Source organism: Oncorhynchus nerka, linkage group LG15 (assembly GCF_034236695.1).
Source record: "Oncorhynchus nerka isolate Pitt River linkage group LG15, Oner_Uvic_2.0, whole genome shotgun sequence".
NCBI classification, from domain to species: domain Eukaryota; kingdom Metazoa; phylum Chordata; class Actinopteri; order Salmoniformes; family Salmonidae; genus Oncorhynchus; species Oncorhynchus nerka.
The window spans coordinates 38642499-38659090 of record NC_088410.1 but is presented as its reverse complement, the minus strand read 5'-3'; the positions used below and the strand labels follow the sequence as shown (position 1 = coordinate 38659090).

The following is a 16592-nucleotide window of genomic DNA, read 5'->3' as shown; positions in this document are numbered from 1 at the left end:
TGTGTAAGGCCCACTCAAGCGCACACTGCACATACAGCACATTGATATTCCAGGAAGGAAAATAATGAGTCACTTAGTGAAAATCAAATCAGCCAAACGTCTGGTGAGCAAACTTGAGGCACTGCCACTGGTTAATGTACTTCATGAGTAACAGTTTCTGAGAAAAATTCACCTGTTCAAACAACATAATTTGACATTTTATCAGGAGCTTCAACGGGGCGTAATTATTATTTCTTCATTTTGAATTGAACCTTTATTTAACTGGGCAAGTCAGTTAAGAACAAATTCTTATTTAGAATGACGGCCTACACCGCCCTATGGGACTCCCAATCACAGCCGGGTTGTGATACAGCCTGGATTTGAACCAGGCTGTCTGTAGTGACGCCTCAAGCACTGAGCACTGAGCAGTGCCTTAGACTGCTGCCCCACTCAGGAGCCCCAGGAGTGCATGTGGTGTGTAATGTCAACACTCTGAGCCCAAGTCAATGAAACCTGGTTTAAAGGGAGTCCAAAATCAAATGTTTTGTAAGTACGTTTATATGAAGTGGCAGAAGGGATTTTTTAAAATGTATTCAAACGTTAAACATGGTCAGAAATTTGATAAGGGAAATTATGTTTTCTTTGAGGCTATTTGGTTACCAAGTTTAAATGATTGAGGCCCCAAACACAACACCGGTAAAGAGCTATTTTTGGGTGTAGTGTCATGAATTAGTCCCTTTAAACCTGACTTCAATCAAGCTCAGCAAAATGCCCAGCTCTCACATTCCTCCTGGCACTCCAAGACTGAAGTTAATGGGGGTCGCCTGGAAGGCCTAGAATTGAAAACGTTTATTATTATTTGTATTTTTTTCCATCCTTGGGAAACTTCCACCCGTATAGGTTTGTTTGAACCGAACCACTGGCTATCCCACTAAGTACGGCCCCCAGTCATCTGAATCATTAGATTAGGCTTAGGCAAGGCCCGACAAAGAGATTCCCCATCGCCGTTTGTTTCAAGGAGAGGCCCTGCTTTAGCTCACAGATAGCTGGAAGAGCCACTTGGAGGTAGTACTTCCATGTCAGGGTATCCTTCATGATACACACTGTGTTTTTGTTCTGATACACTGAACTCTTGTACTATATATTGAAATGCACTGTATTTGAACTGAAACACTGTGGTATGTGTGAAGGATGTTTACGTGAAAAACATTGCATCTCATACATACTACATTTGAGTGTACTAAACTTCTACTTCCATATCAACAAAGTTACTACAAAGTTACAACACCCAAAACCACACAAGTGAATAATTGTTTCAATCGTGAACCGTCCTCAGCTCCTCGTGATAGAATAACAAGTGGGGGAATATTCATGACGGGAAGGCCCCAGATTTGCTTTTTAAGTAGCGGAGGAAGGAGCCATTTTGTGTGAGAAGAAGGAGTCCCGTCCCGGACATGTCAGGGGCTGTTGACAGTCTGCTCTTGGGATTAGCGAGACTGCGGCGCACGGCGATCCTTAATCCCCCACTGTATCGTAATCTATTTACCCGCCATGCTAAGGGGATTTCCATATGAAAATATACACGAGGAGGCTATATACTGGAAGTGGCAAAGTGCACAATATCAGAAGCCATGATTTGGCTTTTTTTTTCTCACCCCTCTGTGGCGTTCCGTTGATGCAGAAGCTGTTGTGTTGTTTTGTGTGTTGGTGTTTCACAGGGTTGTGACTGAGGAAGATGTGGTCGGATGGAAAGGAGCCCTCCATTTTGTATTTCCTCTTAGATAAACATATTAAGAGCGTGTTGGAGGGTCTTTTAGAGGTTCGTCAGCCTTAGGGTATGACGGAGGTTTGACAAGGTGGTGGAGAGAAAGCAAAAGAAATGGTTAAATACCATTTGCGGGGTGTGTGCGTTACACGACAGACCTCATCACTTAAATATGATTCTCTGAAGACAATTCAATGCACTTCAAATCTTAGCAAATCAACTCCAACAAAACTGCTTCTGAACATTCTCCTACCTAGTTACACCACAGTTGCAACAACACGCTGGCAATTTTCTGTAGCCAAGGGAGGAGCAAGTCAAATCAGATTGGAGAACATCGAGGTATAGCTGTTAGCCTTTCAGACAGAGATTCACAGATATATTTGATTCATATACTCATTCATAGATTTGATTATGGCTTTGAGTATAGCTGTTGTTTAGAGGCCCACAATCAGATGGCATGAGTGAAGCCTCCTGTACTGCACCTGATTGTAATTGCTACAGCCTGTATCAGACCTGGGTTCAAATCACTCAAATACTTGAGCTGTGCATGCTTGAGCTTGTCTGGCACAAAGGAACCAATGGCATATTCCAAAACCTCAAACCTCGCCCATCTGGGACTCCAGGCAGGTTCAAGCAAATGCTCAAAGTATTTGGAAGATGTTGAAAGATTTCAAATACTATTTGAGCCCTGGACGGGCCTGTATCCAGCCATCTCTCTGCGGATCTTCCTTCCTTCAAACTCAGCCGACCCTCCACATGCAAACTTTAGACGACTGTCACGGTTCAGCTGGCGGACAGACGCCTCGTCTACGAGCACCCAGGTCACCGGCAGGTTCCAAGGCAATCAAGGAAGTAGCTCCGTTCGCTGTCGGCTGCCACATCCTCTGTGAATTATTTAGACTAAGGTTGAGTTAGGCCGCCAAGGTCAGAGTGTCACCTGGTCCTAGTTGAGATAGGACTCAAGAGTGTCTACCTGAGGGGTTACTGAGGGTAAGAACCAGGTGAGGATGGGGATATCCCCTTTAAAGCAATGTCAACTGAATTGACCAACGTTTATAACCGCGTTCTGTACTTAGCTGTTTTTGGTTGTGTGAAAGGACAGGCCGCTTGATATGTATTACAAATGTAGATTGATTGTAGATCCATGTAGATTCCCCAAGTCATGACGGCAGGAATAGTCCGAGTTTAGATGGCAACTTCAATTCTAATCATGAGCAGCGAAGTATTCTGAAAGTCGCACGTTTTAGTATACCATCAAAGCGAGCGTTAGTGTTTATCAAACAGGGATAACGTGAGTCTAGGAGGACAAGAGAGCACGCTGTCCCCACACTGTGTGTGTTGTCAAATTTTCCACATCTGAACAATCCTGCCCACATCCATAGGAGCAGTTGGCTGCTGTAGTGATGGGACATCAGAACAGGTGTTTGGGACGGCTCAGCAAAATGAACTGCCATGATTCCTTGAACATGGCCTGGAGATGAGTTCTTCCTCGTTGGATGCAAATGTAGTAAATTCAGGCCTGTTTGCATGGGGGGGGGATTGGTGGCGGCATACTGGCACTGCCCAGCGGGAGACAGCCAGGCAAACACACGTCATGTCGGCTACTCCTCCTGGTCGCCATGTTTACCCAAACATGTTTGTCCAGCTGGTCGACTGTGGCTTGGAACACCGCAAGAGCAGGGATTTCTGTTAATTAAAATCGTGATTTGTCCTCTTTTTGTGTCTTGGATCAACAAAATGATCCATTACTGTCAACATGCAAAGATAAATGCTCAGCATGCCAGGATACATGTTTGCTAATCTGAATATGTTTTGATTGAACCTATGTGAAGTTTACTCATTGAGCTGGTGGCCAAGGAGAATGCATCTTTGGGCCACTGGAGGGATTGTGTTAGGAATTTCCTGTGTTGTGTTGGAAGTGGAAATGCAAAGAAGCTTTTCTAAGTATAAGAATATTACAATTTGCACCACATATACACATTCATAGTTTTGCACCACACCCACCCACCCACACACACACACACTCATTTTACTATCCTTGTGGGGACCAAACAGTTGATTTCCATTCAAAATCCTATTTTCCTTAACCCCTAACCCCAAACCCTTAACCATAACTCCTAAACCTATTTTTTTTAATGTCCCCCAAAATGTTCTGTTTTTTATTATCCTTGTGAGGACTTCTGGTCCTCACGAGGATAGTAAAACAAAAAACACACACACACACACACACATTTGACAGTCCCTCAAATTAAATCACAGAGACCAAAATAAACATGGACATAATTTTGGGTGTTATTAAATACTTCTGAGAATACATAATGGAGGTTGACATCTTAGTGTGGGTTATAATTACAGATCTCTTGGGAAATACACAAAATTTCCACTCCTCAAAACAAATAAATGCAAAACCTGAAAGTTATTATGCATTTTGAGATGAAGGATCACTACAAATATGTGACTTTATGTAAAACAAATGATAAGAACCGATAGCCTATTGCAATTGTCATTCATAGGCCCATTTCGTTCCCATTTGAGGCCACACTTCAATTTAAAAAGACAAACTTGTTAATAAATATATCAATGAAGTAGGCCTATTATAAAATGGGATAATCTAAGGGCATGATTTTGGTTATTTTATTTTGTGTTCACCGAATGTTAAGTCAAAAATAACATACCTGTCGGTCTTCGATTTGACATGAACGGAGACGGGTTGAACAGGAGGTAAACATGTGTTGTGCTACTTTGTCTCATCAACATTCATATAAAAATGTGTTGTGCTACTTTGTCTCATCAACATTCATATAAAAATGACAACTTCTCTCAGGGGGATAATGAAAATATATCATAGTTAGGGCCCTGTGTTTCGCGTGATCATATGACATAGCAAGATGTTATCCTGCCTTTTAAGCTTGATGCAGAAATGAGAAATCCGCCCAAAATGTAAGCAATTCTTTAAGGATGGTGCTGGAATATCTGACATGAAAAGAGGATAGTTTGATGACAAAGGCTATAAATACACGTTCAAATCAAGGCATGTCACATGACAGCACAAAACACAGAGCCCTAATCATAATGGTAATAGTGGCACATGGATAAAGAAATTAAACCATCTTTAGGCCAAGTCCATTATTAGCCTTTGAATTTAGAATTTAAAATGACATTTGCTTACAATATACTACTTTTAAAATATGTTCATTCCTTAATAATGTTCTGAAGGCCGTCCAAGTATTTAAATGAATGTAATCTAAACCTGCCAACAAAAGCACCACTAGGCACCACTACATTCAGATAAGAACACTCTTTGCATTGGAAAAACCAACCGTGTTTTTAACGAATCTTTATTATAAAGACACGAATGTACATTTTAAATTTCATTGGAATACTGACATTGCGCGTCTAATTCACATTTTCTTCGTAAAGAACAATAGCAAAATCTTTGACCTTATAAACAAGTGCTGCAATTAAACTTCCAAAATACAACACTACAGTCCGGACAATGAACAATATTCAAGTTGGAATTAACATAAATTTGAATATCAGCAAACTGAAAACAATAGCAGCATCTTTAATTTCTCATTTTAAATGGTCTCTAATGGGTAGGCCTATATCAAATACATGAGCATAAAATATCATATTTTTCCATAAAACAAATTTTGTGACAAAGTTTCACCCTCAATTGCTCGTTCTTGGGAATATTTATGGCAAATCCATAACACAGAGCTCTTGCTCCATCCTGAAAAAAACTATTCTAACTCAAAGGGATAAACTACATACTTTGAACTTGTTGGAGGGCAGTTTTCAGAGTTCATGTGTAGAAAAATATTCCTTGATGTCCCAAAGTATGGGTAAGTGGATCCAATTCAAGCTTGTTGATTCATAAAATGGTCAAAGAAGAAGCCACCTGGACAGGCTTTTTCATCTGTGCGTTACTTGAATTCTCCAATCATTAACTTAAAAAAGGCTTGATAATTGTCTCTACTATTAGTTAACTTCTTAATGCTTTGAAGAAAATAGCTCTTCAACAAAAAAACTAAACAAAAATACTTATTTGAAAGGGGGAAAAAAAGTCACAAGACTTGGAACCGCCAAGAGGAGGCCTGGTCTTTGTAGTCCAAGCAGTCGGTGGTGTTGAAGTTGAGCTTCCATGAAGAGGCTGCGGCCGCGGCCGTTTGTTCTTTGTAATCCAGACAGTCTGAGGAGTTGAAGGCCAGGCCGGCCCCGCTGTAGGCCTGGTGGTGGTGGGGGTGGTGATGGTGGTGGTGCCCTGAGGTCTGCCCTATATGGTGGTGCGGGTGGCCAGACATGGAGGAGCCCGTCATGGGGCTGAGCTGGTGCGGATGGTGGGGGTGGTGGTGAGAGTGCATGGGGGCCAGGTACGAGCTGCATTCCACCCCTCCGAAGTAGGAGCCCGTTGACGCCGGGGCGGGGTAGCCCTGCCCATAGGACGCCGCTGTCTGGCTGTAGGACACCGGGTAGGAGGACGTGCCTCCAGTACCTGACACAGACCTCTGCATGCAGGAGGCACTGGTTGGGGGAGCGGGGTCGGGGACAGGGGGTGGTGCGGGGGCCGGGGAGATGGGCGCAGGGCTCCAGATGGAGGACACTGGGGCAGTCACGGAGGTAGAAGTGCTGCTCAGGCCTTGGCCTCCATGGCCGGAGGGATGAGAGCCACCGGACGAGGCAGAGGAAGAGGAAGAGGAGCCGGTGCTGGTCACTGCCGGAGGGGTGAACTGACCACTGCTCTCTGAGCCTGTGCTCTCCCTGGTTGGAGAGGACTTCTTCTTGGCAGGCCGGACTTTAGCATTGTTTCCACTCTGGGCCTGCTGACGGCACTTGGCTCTCCTGTTCTTGAACCATACCTGCACAACAAGAGGCAAATGGTCAACTTTAAAATGCAGTCTGTCATCCGGCCAAACACATTTGCAAAACATTGATTGAGTAAGCAGTCAAACTAGTCATGCCAACTTGCGACAAACTGAATAACTATTTCCATTTGATAATATTGAATGCTTTGTAATTTGTACAATAAGTGGCATACATAGTACTTCATTGCAAAGGCATAACTGGTATCAACTCTATCACCCAATCGGTCATATCTTCTTGTAGGTCAACAAAACAACATTATTCTTTATTCACTGATTCTCCTACCCCATTTTAGGCATTGCAAACACTTGGGAATGGCATGAAACTGTTGTGCAGTCAGTGTTCCACTTGCAGGCTACCTCTGCACAGGCTTGGCTGCCTACCCTGCATACCGTGCACATTTCTCTGCTAAATCAGTGAAACTCTAGAGGAAGCTGCCATAATTGCAGTAAGCCTGTGAGAGGGCTACAAAAGCTGGTTACATAAAGGCTCTCACACCCATTTCAAAAGGGGGCTCATAAATTCTTAAGACGGCCCTTATGTGAGAGCTGAACATAAATTATATTTTAAAACATGGAATTGTATGTATTTGTTGAACTATCATAACCACTTATGATAACAGATGATGCATATTGTTTATTTGTGTAGTATACAATTGCAGCTAAGAGCTGAATTGCAGTGTAGGCTACTTAACATTTAGCTCAAATAAATACTCAACTGTGTTGAAACTCATTAAAGTCCTAAATAAAAGGTAAAGTATTGATTGAAAGGTGCAGTAATAGGCCTTGTCCAGGTCGTTGCAGTTTTGCACTGCAAGTTCAGAAAGTTCCCACAAATGGCCCACAAGTTCACACAAACAAGTGTAGACAGTAGTAACTAAATAATTGTAATTCTGTACAAACTTGGACTCTAGACTCAGGCAAATTGATTTTCAGTGCGACTTCTTCCCGCATGAAAATGTCTGGGTAGCGCGTCTTGCCGAAAAGGGACTCCAGAATGTCCAGCTGAGTGCGAGTAAAAGTTGTCCTCTCTCTCCGCTGTTTCCTCGGATGCGCTGAAATGGAATAGAAACCTGTCAATGGAAACTCTTCGAAGCCATTTCGATCTGATAATAAAACGAAATGAAAAAAACATTGTTCACCAAAACAAACGAGGTTCAATATAAGTATTCAAAGCTTCCATCTCATATTTTCATATATTTCAGAAATAGCTAGCTTCAAAGTTAAGTGTTTCTTCAAAACGAAAATAACCTGTGAATGTTATATATATAGCAGGTTTAAATCACACAATATTCTGCACTACAATAGGCCTTCACTGTAATCACACTAGGTCTAACAGTTACTTAGTCATGTAACATGTGGAAACGGAAAATAGTGCGAAGGAATGAATCTTGTTATTAAATCATACCATCCTATAAATTGACACCAACTTGTGTTTAATTATGCCTTTTCGTGCATTTGGAAGTGTGATAATGCACATGGAATGTATTGCCGGAGAGCCGTGTGTGCTACCCGTTCCTATATTTTTCTATATTGACAACTATCCAATATAATGTCACAGGTGATTCGGATTTGGCACAGTTAATGTGAAGTGTTTGGGGGCGTTTTACCTGGATACCCCACTGATGGGTGCAGTAGGTCCATGGCCGTACCGCTGAGGCCCATTCCGTTCATGCCGTACGGGGCCTGTTTGAGGTATGACATCATGCTAGAAACGGAAACGGGGAAACCAAAGTCGGTGCGGAAATGTTCGTTTCCCCCGATGTTGCAGTCCCTTGATGAAATCCTGCAATGGAAAACGCATTGTGAGTAGAATGTGAAAATATATATTTATGTTGGTTACTCATTTATATTTAGTAGCCTACAAAGAGCAAATCTGCAAACTAATTTGATTTTAATAATTAAAATGGCCCTATATTCAAATTATGGTTAATTCAATTGGAACTAGCCTGAGACAATATCAAAGCCAAATTATATTTCCAATTTCAAAACGTTGTAAATTCCAGTAGCCTATAGAACTTTTTGATTGAGACTTCCAACTTTCACCCGAGTCGTATCAAAAGGGAATCAAAAAGCCGATTCCCTCTCCGAAAATACAAAGATTAGCCGTTTACAAAGGTTTCAAACAAAGTATGACATGACACGTTAACGTGGCTAACTGATATCCAATTATAAACTCAGGTTGCAGTCATCCATCACTACAGTAAAGAAATAATTACGGATGAAATCTGTCGCCAGTCGTGTATTAATTCCATTTGACGCATGACTCCTTATGGCCAACCTCTAAACCCTTGTTTTGATAAATGCATCCACTGTTAAAAACATTACATTCGCCATTACGCACATTTTCGGTGCATAGAGAGGCATGCGAGATAAGATGAATGACTTTGATCAGTAAAATAAAGCATGCATTTGGACCCAGATCACAAACATGTCAAGAGTCATAACAGCCTGCATAAATTATAGATGCACGCATAAACTACACATACACTGCTTTATAATCCATTTCACTGTTAATGTAGGCCATGTTATGACATAATCAGCACAACTCTAGACTATTTCATACGTAGTTTGTCTAGGCCTATAGGCTATACAGGGCCGACATGCTACGCCTGCGTAAAATAACAAATTGTCCAAAGTTTCATGTTGAAATGAAAATGGAGTTGGCTGCTTGTCAAATTATTGCATGAAATTATATTTGACAAATAAATATTCTAGGCCTATATAATATCCACATCTTCTGGGGTGTGTTCTACACGACTGCCTAATGGAACATTCTCTTTCAGCAGAGACCAGATGTCACATATTATCAAATGGCTTGTTTTTTGTAACTTAGATTTTTTATTTATTTTTGAAATAGATTAAATAACACTAATGCATTTTAATCGTGGTTATCATTGTTATTACATGGTTATACCCCGATAATAAGATGTGTATAAGATGTGTATCCGATTGAAATATGCTCCAAAGCGTATCAAGTTAGAAAAATATGCAAATCTAGATTTCAAATCAAAGCAACAGACCTGGTGGCATATATGATATCATATGTAGATGCGTTTCAGTAATTGGACGGGGTGCCTTAATGTAACGGTTGAAACAAATAGGTTTGTTTTTTTAAACTTCATTGACTGGCTACAATGTATTTGGCCTCTAAATAGACCTACTTGGGTCCATGCTGTGGACACGGACCAGCTGATGGATTTGTATTGAGGCGTAAATACTTCTCTGTATTTCCATAACCGCAGGAAGGAGTTTAAGCAAATGTAAATGGAGAAAAACTCTGTGCAAATGAACTCTATTGCGATTCAGATGAGAGCCCCAGGGACACCATTATAAGAAAAGGTCATATGCGCAAAATGAATTAACAACACCTCAAAGATATACATTCCATGTGTCTTGTCAGGGCTCAGAGTTTTTCCATTCAAATAATAAGTGCACAACCAACCCAGAAGTAGCATTTAGGATATTAATTTACTATAAAAAATGAATTTCCAATGGGGAGTTTACTATCACGTATTTCTTGATAGCTTCCACTGACGAGCGTAATTGTTTACAACGACCATTTACAATGACCATTTTCAATGAGCGCACAACAGTTTCCACCACAAGTTGCACCTAAATACAAACTTCGTAGTCTTATCAAATACAAATACATCGTTTATAAAAGAATATGAATAGATTACAGTAACCTCAATAGTATAAATAATTCAATCAAAATGACGAATAACAACCCAGAAGGAAGTAGCCTAAACGGACTACCTATATAAGACAACGAAAACTTTGCATTTACCACTCACCTTGCGTTTGGGGATCCTGTTTTTTTATTTGCTTTATTTGTAGTCAAACCAAGAAGATCCCGTACATCAAGAATATCCACATGGAGGAAATGTTCTTGAAAGCGAGACAACCATAAGAAGCTGCGCACACAAATGGATGAGAAATACGCAAACTGTAAATAAGGAGTTTACATCAACCAACGCAGTTTTCCAATTTGAACCCCAGTTGTTTGTTTCAGAGGAAAATTTCACAATTGGAAAAAATATAATAAAAATCAAATCAATTGCATTATCTTGTGCGTCTTGCACTGTGGTAAGGTGATTGCCAATGTTGACCGATGGAGATTGATCACCTTCTGCCTACCCTGCCCTTCTATGAACGTAAAACACATGCAGAACGGCCCACCTCGTCCAATCCAAGCGCCCGTGCGCCCTTACAGGCGACAGAGGTAACCAGTCAATAGCGAGGATTGCAAGAAAACCCCTCCCCTTCAAATGCTTAAATAAATCTATACCACGTGAGAGCCCACAATTGGAAAAAGTTATACTTAATTTTTTTTAAACATTACATTGAATGCTCTACTTAGGTGTAGGCCTACGTTGTTCTTAATTTCATTTGCATCTAGTAGATTTAGCGTTTGCATAAAAACTAAATATGTAGGCTACCGTAAAAGGTCAATTTAAGCAGGTCTCAATGTTTATTTCGCTCATGAAAAGTACTAACTCTTGAGAGAATCTTTACACGCGTGAATTAACAATTTCCTCATCAAAAGCGATGACGTAAAGTGGGTTGGGAACTAGGCCTACATGAAAAATGGCAACTAAGAAAATAAATTAGATTACCTAAAATAAAATGTAATGCCTTAAAACCGAATATAGCTTTAGTGTAAACCTATGTGATTGATTAAAATAACAAGAAAACTGCTTGCCCTTGGTAGTAATGCATTTTGGACCCCATGTGGGTCTTCAGAGAAAATCACCTTTCAACGTTGTCATTTTGCCTGTAATTGTTTGTGAACAACACCATCGTTTATACAATTTTGAGAAATGTTTTTCCATAGCAGCGGAATACTTTCCAAACGTGGTAAAGAGGCTCTGATTTAACCGTGTAATATATTTTCATGAATATTAATGAATGACATAATCCTCACTTTGATTTCCATTTCAGAATAATAGTGCAGTTCATCCAAACGAGGCTCTCCTCTCAAATAAAGTTTTATATGAATTAAACTGGAGGTGGAATCGACCATCTATCTATATCCGATAACCTAAAATAAAAACATAAAAAACATTTTTCAATAGATAAATGTGCATAAAGAATGGAAAATACAAATTATATTTATATTCGGGATTAATTGTTGAGACCGTCCATGAGGCGTCTGTCTCCACTGCTAGCGCCTCGGCTGGTGCTTTGTCGAACTCATATTAAAATAAACTCTAATTGTAGCCGGAGCTGCAATAATCAATCACGAGAAAATACTCAAAATACTGTCAAGAACATTAGTTAACTAAATGTGATATCAAACGAAGGCATTTTAACATCCTCTTTGGATCTTTAGAATGGCCTAATCGAAACAACGACGTAACAGCGCTAAAATAATAGCCGTTTAATGGTTGGAGGCAAATCATGAGCATTTCGAATGACAACAGGTTTGCACTTTACACTTTACATTTATTCACACAAATTATGGGTGCCATTTTATATGGTAGGCTTTGGCTATGAACGAAATAAGGCTAATATTAGTAAAGGGTAAATTCCAATAGGCAAGTCAATTAAGTTATTTTCAGTGCCAAACAGGCCCAATGCATATTACAATGGCCAGGGAAAAATATAAAATGCGATATTTATTGGCTAATCTTACACGTTTGCTCCAACTATTGTATGACTCAAGCGCCCAACATATAGGCCTAGACCTGTCAAAGCCAATGTGATCGATCACACACAAGTATCAAGATATCAAATAGCAAAATCCCATTGTGAAAAGAGTATTGGACCTAATCCCAAATTGCAGTAGAATTTTCTTAATGCTAAGCCCGTAAAACCAGGGATCAGGACAACTCAAGGGGTGGGGGTGTAGGTTTGTCTCTTTAGCTGGCAGGATTGGAGAAGGTCGCGTATGTTGTCGGTGCTTATTAAAACGATGATGCATAAAATCCCCCAAGTTGTCAGAAAGCATGGGCACGCGGAGTCGGTATTTTCTCCCTCTGTCTTTTGTAAGAAAAACCTGTGGCTGTGGAACTGGCTTTGCAAAATCCACCCATGATCAACACCTGCATGCGCGGTAATAGCAACAGATCTCAAAGCTTGCACATCTGCAATACATAGGGGGGCAATCCGTTCTCCCAGAAAGATACCTATGGCTTGTATGCTACAGCTATAGCACTACGCAAGGAGACCAGCACCTAATAATGAAGTTTTTAAACTCAAAAATACTTTATCTATGGGTTTATAGTCGGTGTCAAGGATTGAGTGGCTGTTGGTTTTTTTTGGATACAAGCGTAAAAGTGAAGCATTACGCAATGGTGGAAATACACAGAGGTAAGGTGCTCACCTTAATGCGAAACTCTGGTTGGAGACAGTCATCAAATGATCAGGGTTTGTCATGCAAGATTTTATCGTGCACATGGAATTTGAGTTGAGGCTCAATGTTGTATTTTAAAGATTTCCATAACAGCAGGTTTAACTGCACATTGCGAAATAATGGTGAACATTGTTTTCAATAAATAACATAGTCCCATCTATGCCATTAATAACGAAATGGCCTATAGGCAAGTTTTAAATAGGCTATATTTTTTCAAAAGTATTTCAAACATTCTTTCACCGAGGTGTAGCCTATAGGCTACTACTGTAAAAACGTTCAATTGAGATATTTCCACTACATTAGTCAATGGAGTATAGGTCTACTACAATGAAAACTCCCATGCAGATTAAATGACTATATTATTGATGTACGTGGAGCCGTGCCATTTCTTTGACGGAGCTGAAACTGAATGAGATCCGACCACAGAAGTCAAAACGTCTATTCGAATAACAATATGCACATGATACTACGTATGAGTAAGACTGGTGCTATGCATTCCGTTCCATCCACACATTATTATAGATGAACTTGTGTTGTGAAATAGTAACCCATATATATGAATAATCTTCTGATTAAAACCATAAAATTCGAATCGTGAAATTCAAAATCTCGGCTCTATTTACAGAATTAGTGGAAATAAGTCCAGAACATGTAAACACTTAAAACATTTGATACAAAACATCATAGGGAAAATTAATCAATGTTGGAATCCTAATCATTCAGAAATGCATAAAACATTCCCATATCAGTTTAGCTTCAAATGCATAGAAATATCAAACTAAACTGTATGATTTTTTAAATATAAAAATGATGACTGCATTGTTATTAGCCTAGACTGCTCCTCTAAATTGTAGGCCTATACCATAAGTGAAAGTGGGTCATTAACTCCCATACTTATTACTATTGCAATAACATGCCAAATGATTACACCACATGAAATAAACAAAACAAAATCTTGTTTACAGTAAAGTCCATATCTATGGCAAATGCACTATAAAATCATTATCGAAGCTGCTCAGGAGACTTGAAAACATATTTGTGATGCATTTTTTTGTTAGTTTTAATCTCTCTTTTCATCAACTGACTTTTTTTTGGACTAATAGATCATTGTTGCATCCTTTCCATTAACCATCTTACATGATTTATTATCAATCACAAGAAACAGACCTATTAGGCTATGCAATAGCTCCACAAGTGCTTAGAGATCACACGACCAACAGGGTGAGTGAGTGCGATGTGTTGTGAGACTCTGCAGCTTGATACTGTGCCGTAATGTAAACACGTGGGATAGGGATGTACTGTACTGTTTCATACAGAGCTAGTTTCCCAGTCTAAAATATCACCTGGTGTTCTCCTCACAATGGAGGCACGAGCATCATGTAGTCCTAGGCACGCCAGCCTTCAACAGGGCACTGGGAGGTCAGATGGGTTGACAGGTAGCTAGCCTACTCACTGTCCCTGCAAATAACTGCTAGCCTACAACCAAAGGTAACCGTAGCCTAGCATATATGCATTCCAAAATGGTGATCATTTTGCTTCAAACTGACAAGTAAAGGAATGATCCCATGAAAATAATTGATGAGATGTAGAGGTTTGAAAGGTAGTTGACATACAGTTTTCCCATACAGTAGGTGGTTGATTTAAAAAAAGAACGGTTCTCCTGTAATGTAATCTGAATAACACAGCCAGAAGGATAGCAATTTTGAGGACCATGCACTTATCACGCAAGGCCTGTCTTCTGTCCTGGCACTCAGTTTCTCTTTATCCCACACTGGCACTTAATGGGGGAGTCAAGGGTAGTCACTTAGCCAGGGTGCCCAGCACTTTCTGCATTCAACAACACTGTATCATTACCTAGCCTAACCTAAAGGAGAATGACCAAAACTCAACAGCCTGGCACTCAGCTGCCATAGACTAAAACATGAGACAGAGGCTCCATGCACCTAATCTTTTTTAAGAGATAGACAAATTTGATATTTGTGAGTGAAGTGAACAATTTCTTAATTTTCTTTCTGCGCACAAATGGACAAGTGGGCATGACGTCCCTGACATGAGACACAGAACTTACGTTTAAATGTAAGTCTTGAAGACACCATTACTAAAGTTGGTGTTGGTGAAACCGTTAGTGCTTTAATAAAAAATTTGACAAGACCCAAGTATTGAGAGTGCAACGTGTCGTACCTATTTTTAACATCTCTTAAAATGGACTTCATATATTGAACATCAAAACATTATGCAATTTATCATCTTAAAAAATTGACGTTCACTTTATTTTCATAGGCCCTCTTTGTGGTATTGGCATGGCGTCAATTTCCAAATTGACTGTCAAGTGAGTGCAAATATTAGGCTACATTGTAACTTACATTTTTTGACAGCTCACATGACTAAACAGGAACAAGAAAGGAAGTTATAATGTGTCATGAACATAGCAGTGAAAAACAGTCATACATGTACAATGAGAGAGGCAGAAAAGGAAGAGTGAAAGAGAGAGGGGGGGAGCAGAGGGAGAGAGAGCAAAGAGAGATAGCAGAGATACAGCGAGAGAGAGAGCAGAGCTAGAGAGAGGTAGAGAGCAGAGAGAGGGAGAGAGCAGAGGGGAGCATGTAGCTGTCTGTCACAGGATCGGGCCTTCCCGCCCCTCTCATTAGGAAGGTAAACAATGAGGAGAAATGATGAGAGACACGGCAGAACAAATGAGGAGCAGGAGGGAGAAATCAGACACCGGCTTAAAGATCCCACAGCCCACAGTCACCCAACCAACCCAAACCACCATATACATACACCCCCATCGCAATCCCCCCAAAAACAGAGTGAGTGGGGGGGTGAGGGGGAGGGACCCTGAGCAAAGAGTAGGGCAACTTTCAATCCTTTTAGGATTAGTCTCTCTCTCTCTCTCTTCCCCCCTCCCTCCCTCCCTCCCTCCCTCTTTTCTCTCTTCCCCCCTCCCTCCCTCTCTTTCTCTCCCTCACTCTGTTCCTCCTCTCTTTCACTCTACTGCCCCTGGGCAATCACGTTAAAACTTGCATGGCCAGTGCTCATTCAGATATCCCTAACAATGCGCACCAGTGGTAACCATGTGAGCGTTGGCAAGCCACACAAGAATGCACAGGTTCAGTTCCCCGTGACCCTCCCTATGCACAGAAAAGAAGAGGAGGAGAATATACTGAAGGCGACACTGCATTTCTCAGCAGCTTGATGGAAGAGAGACTCGGGGTGCTTGTTTACCAAACCTAAAATGACTAATTTTAAGCCAATCATAATGGTTTTTGGAATCAAACTTGTAATTCAGTGCTTTTACTTTTTGCCGGAGATAGCTTAAATAATTGGGGAAGCAAGATAATCAACTTATGACGCCACACTGGCAAGGGTGGAGTTTCCCATGGTAACAAATTACCTGTAGAATTATATTATCCCTTACCAGCCCAATCTAGTTATATTATTTTCTGGTCATTCAAATGCCATTAGGATGGCCTACTTTTTAGATGAGGTGGATTTGCCTCATCGATGTACAATGAGTTGCTGAAAAAGGATTCACTTTCAACCACAAGGTTACCTGGTTAACAAAGGGAGGGAGGGAGGGAGAGGCAGTTGTTACATTAACATTTGACATTTGTGAGGGTGAAAGTGC

The 16592-nt window shown here is 40.6% G+C and overlaps 1 protein-coding gene across 3 annotated transcripts; it reads right to left on the bottom strand.

Moving 5' to 3' along the window:
- Positions 1-4304: 4304 nt before the first annotated feature.
- Positions 4305-10555, bottom strand: LOC115103851 (homeobox protein OTX1 B-like). 3 transcript variants are annotated; one of them, XM_029624845.2, is made up of 4 exons: positions 10404-10555; positions 8217-8392; positions 7510-7712; positions 4306-6603 (listed from the first exon to the last, which is right to left on the bottom strand). In XM_029624845.2, exons 2-4 carry the CDS (start codon positions 8311-8313, stop codon positions 5812-5814), a joined length of 1092 nt encoding a protein of 363 aa, XP_029480705.1. In that variant the 5' UTR covers positions 8314-8392; positions 10404-10555; the 3' UTR covers positions 4306-5811. The 3 variants fall into 3 exon arrangements, with proteins under 3 accessions (XP_064857643.1, XP_029480705.1, XP_029480706.1); XM_065001571.1 differs by lacking the exon at positions 10404-10555 and having other exon boundaries at positions 4305-6603; positions 8217-8389; XM_029624846.2 differs by lacking the exon at positions 10404-10555 and having other exon boundaries at positions 5032-6603; positions 7510-7661; positions 8217-8389.
- Positions 10556-16592: the final 6037 nt, after the last annotated feature.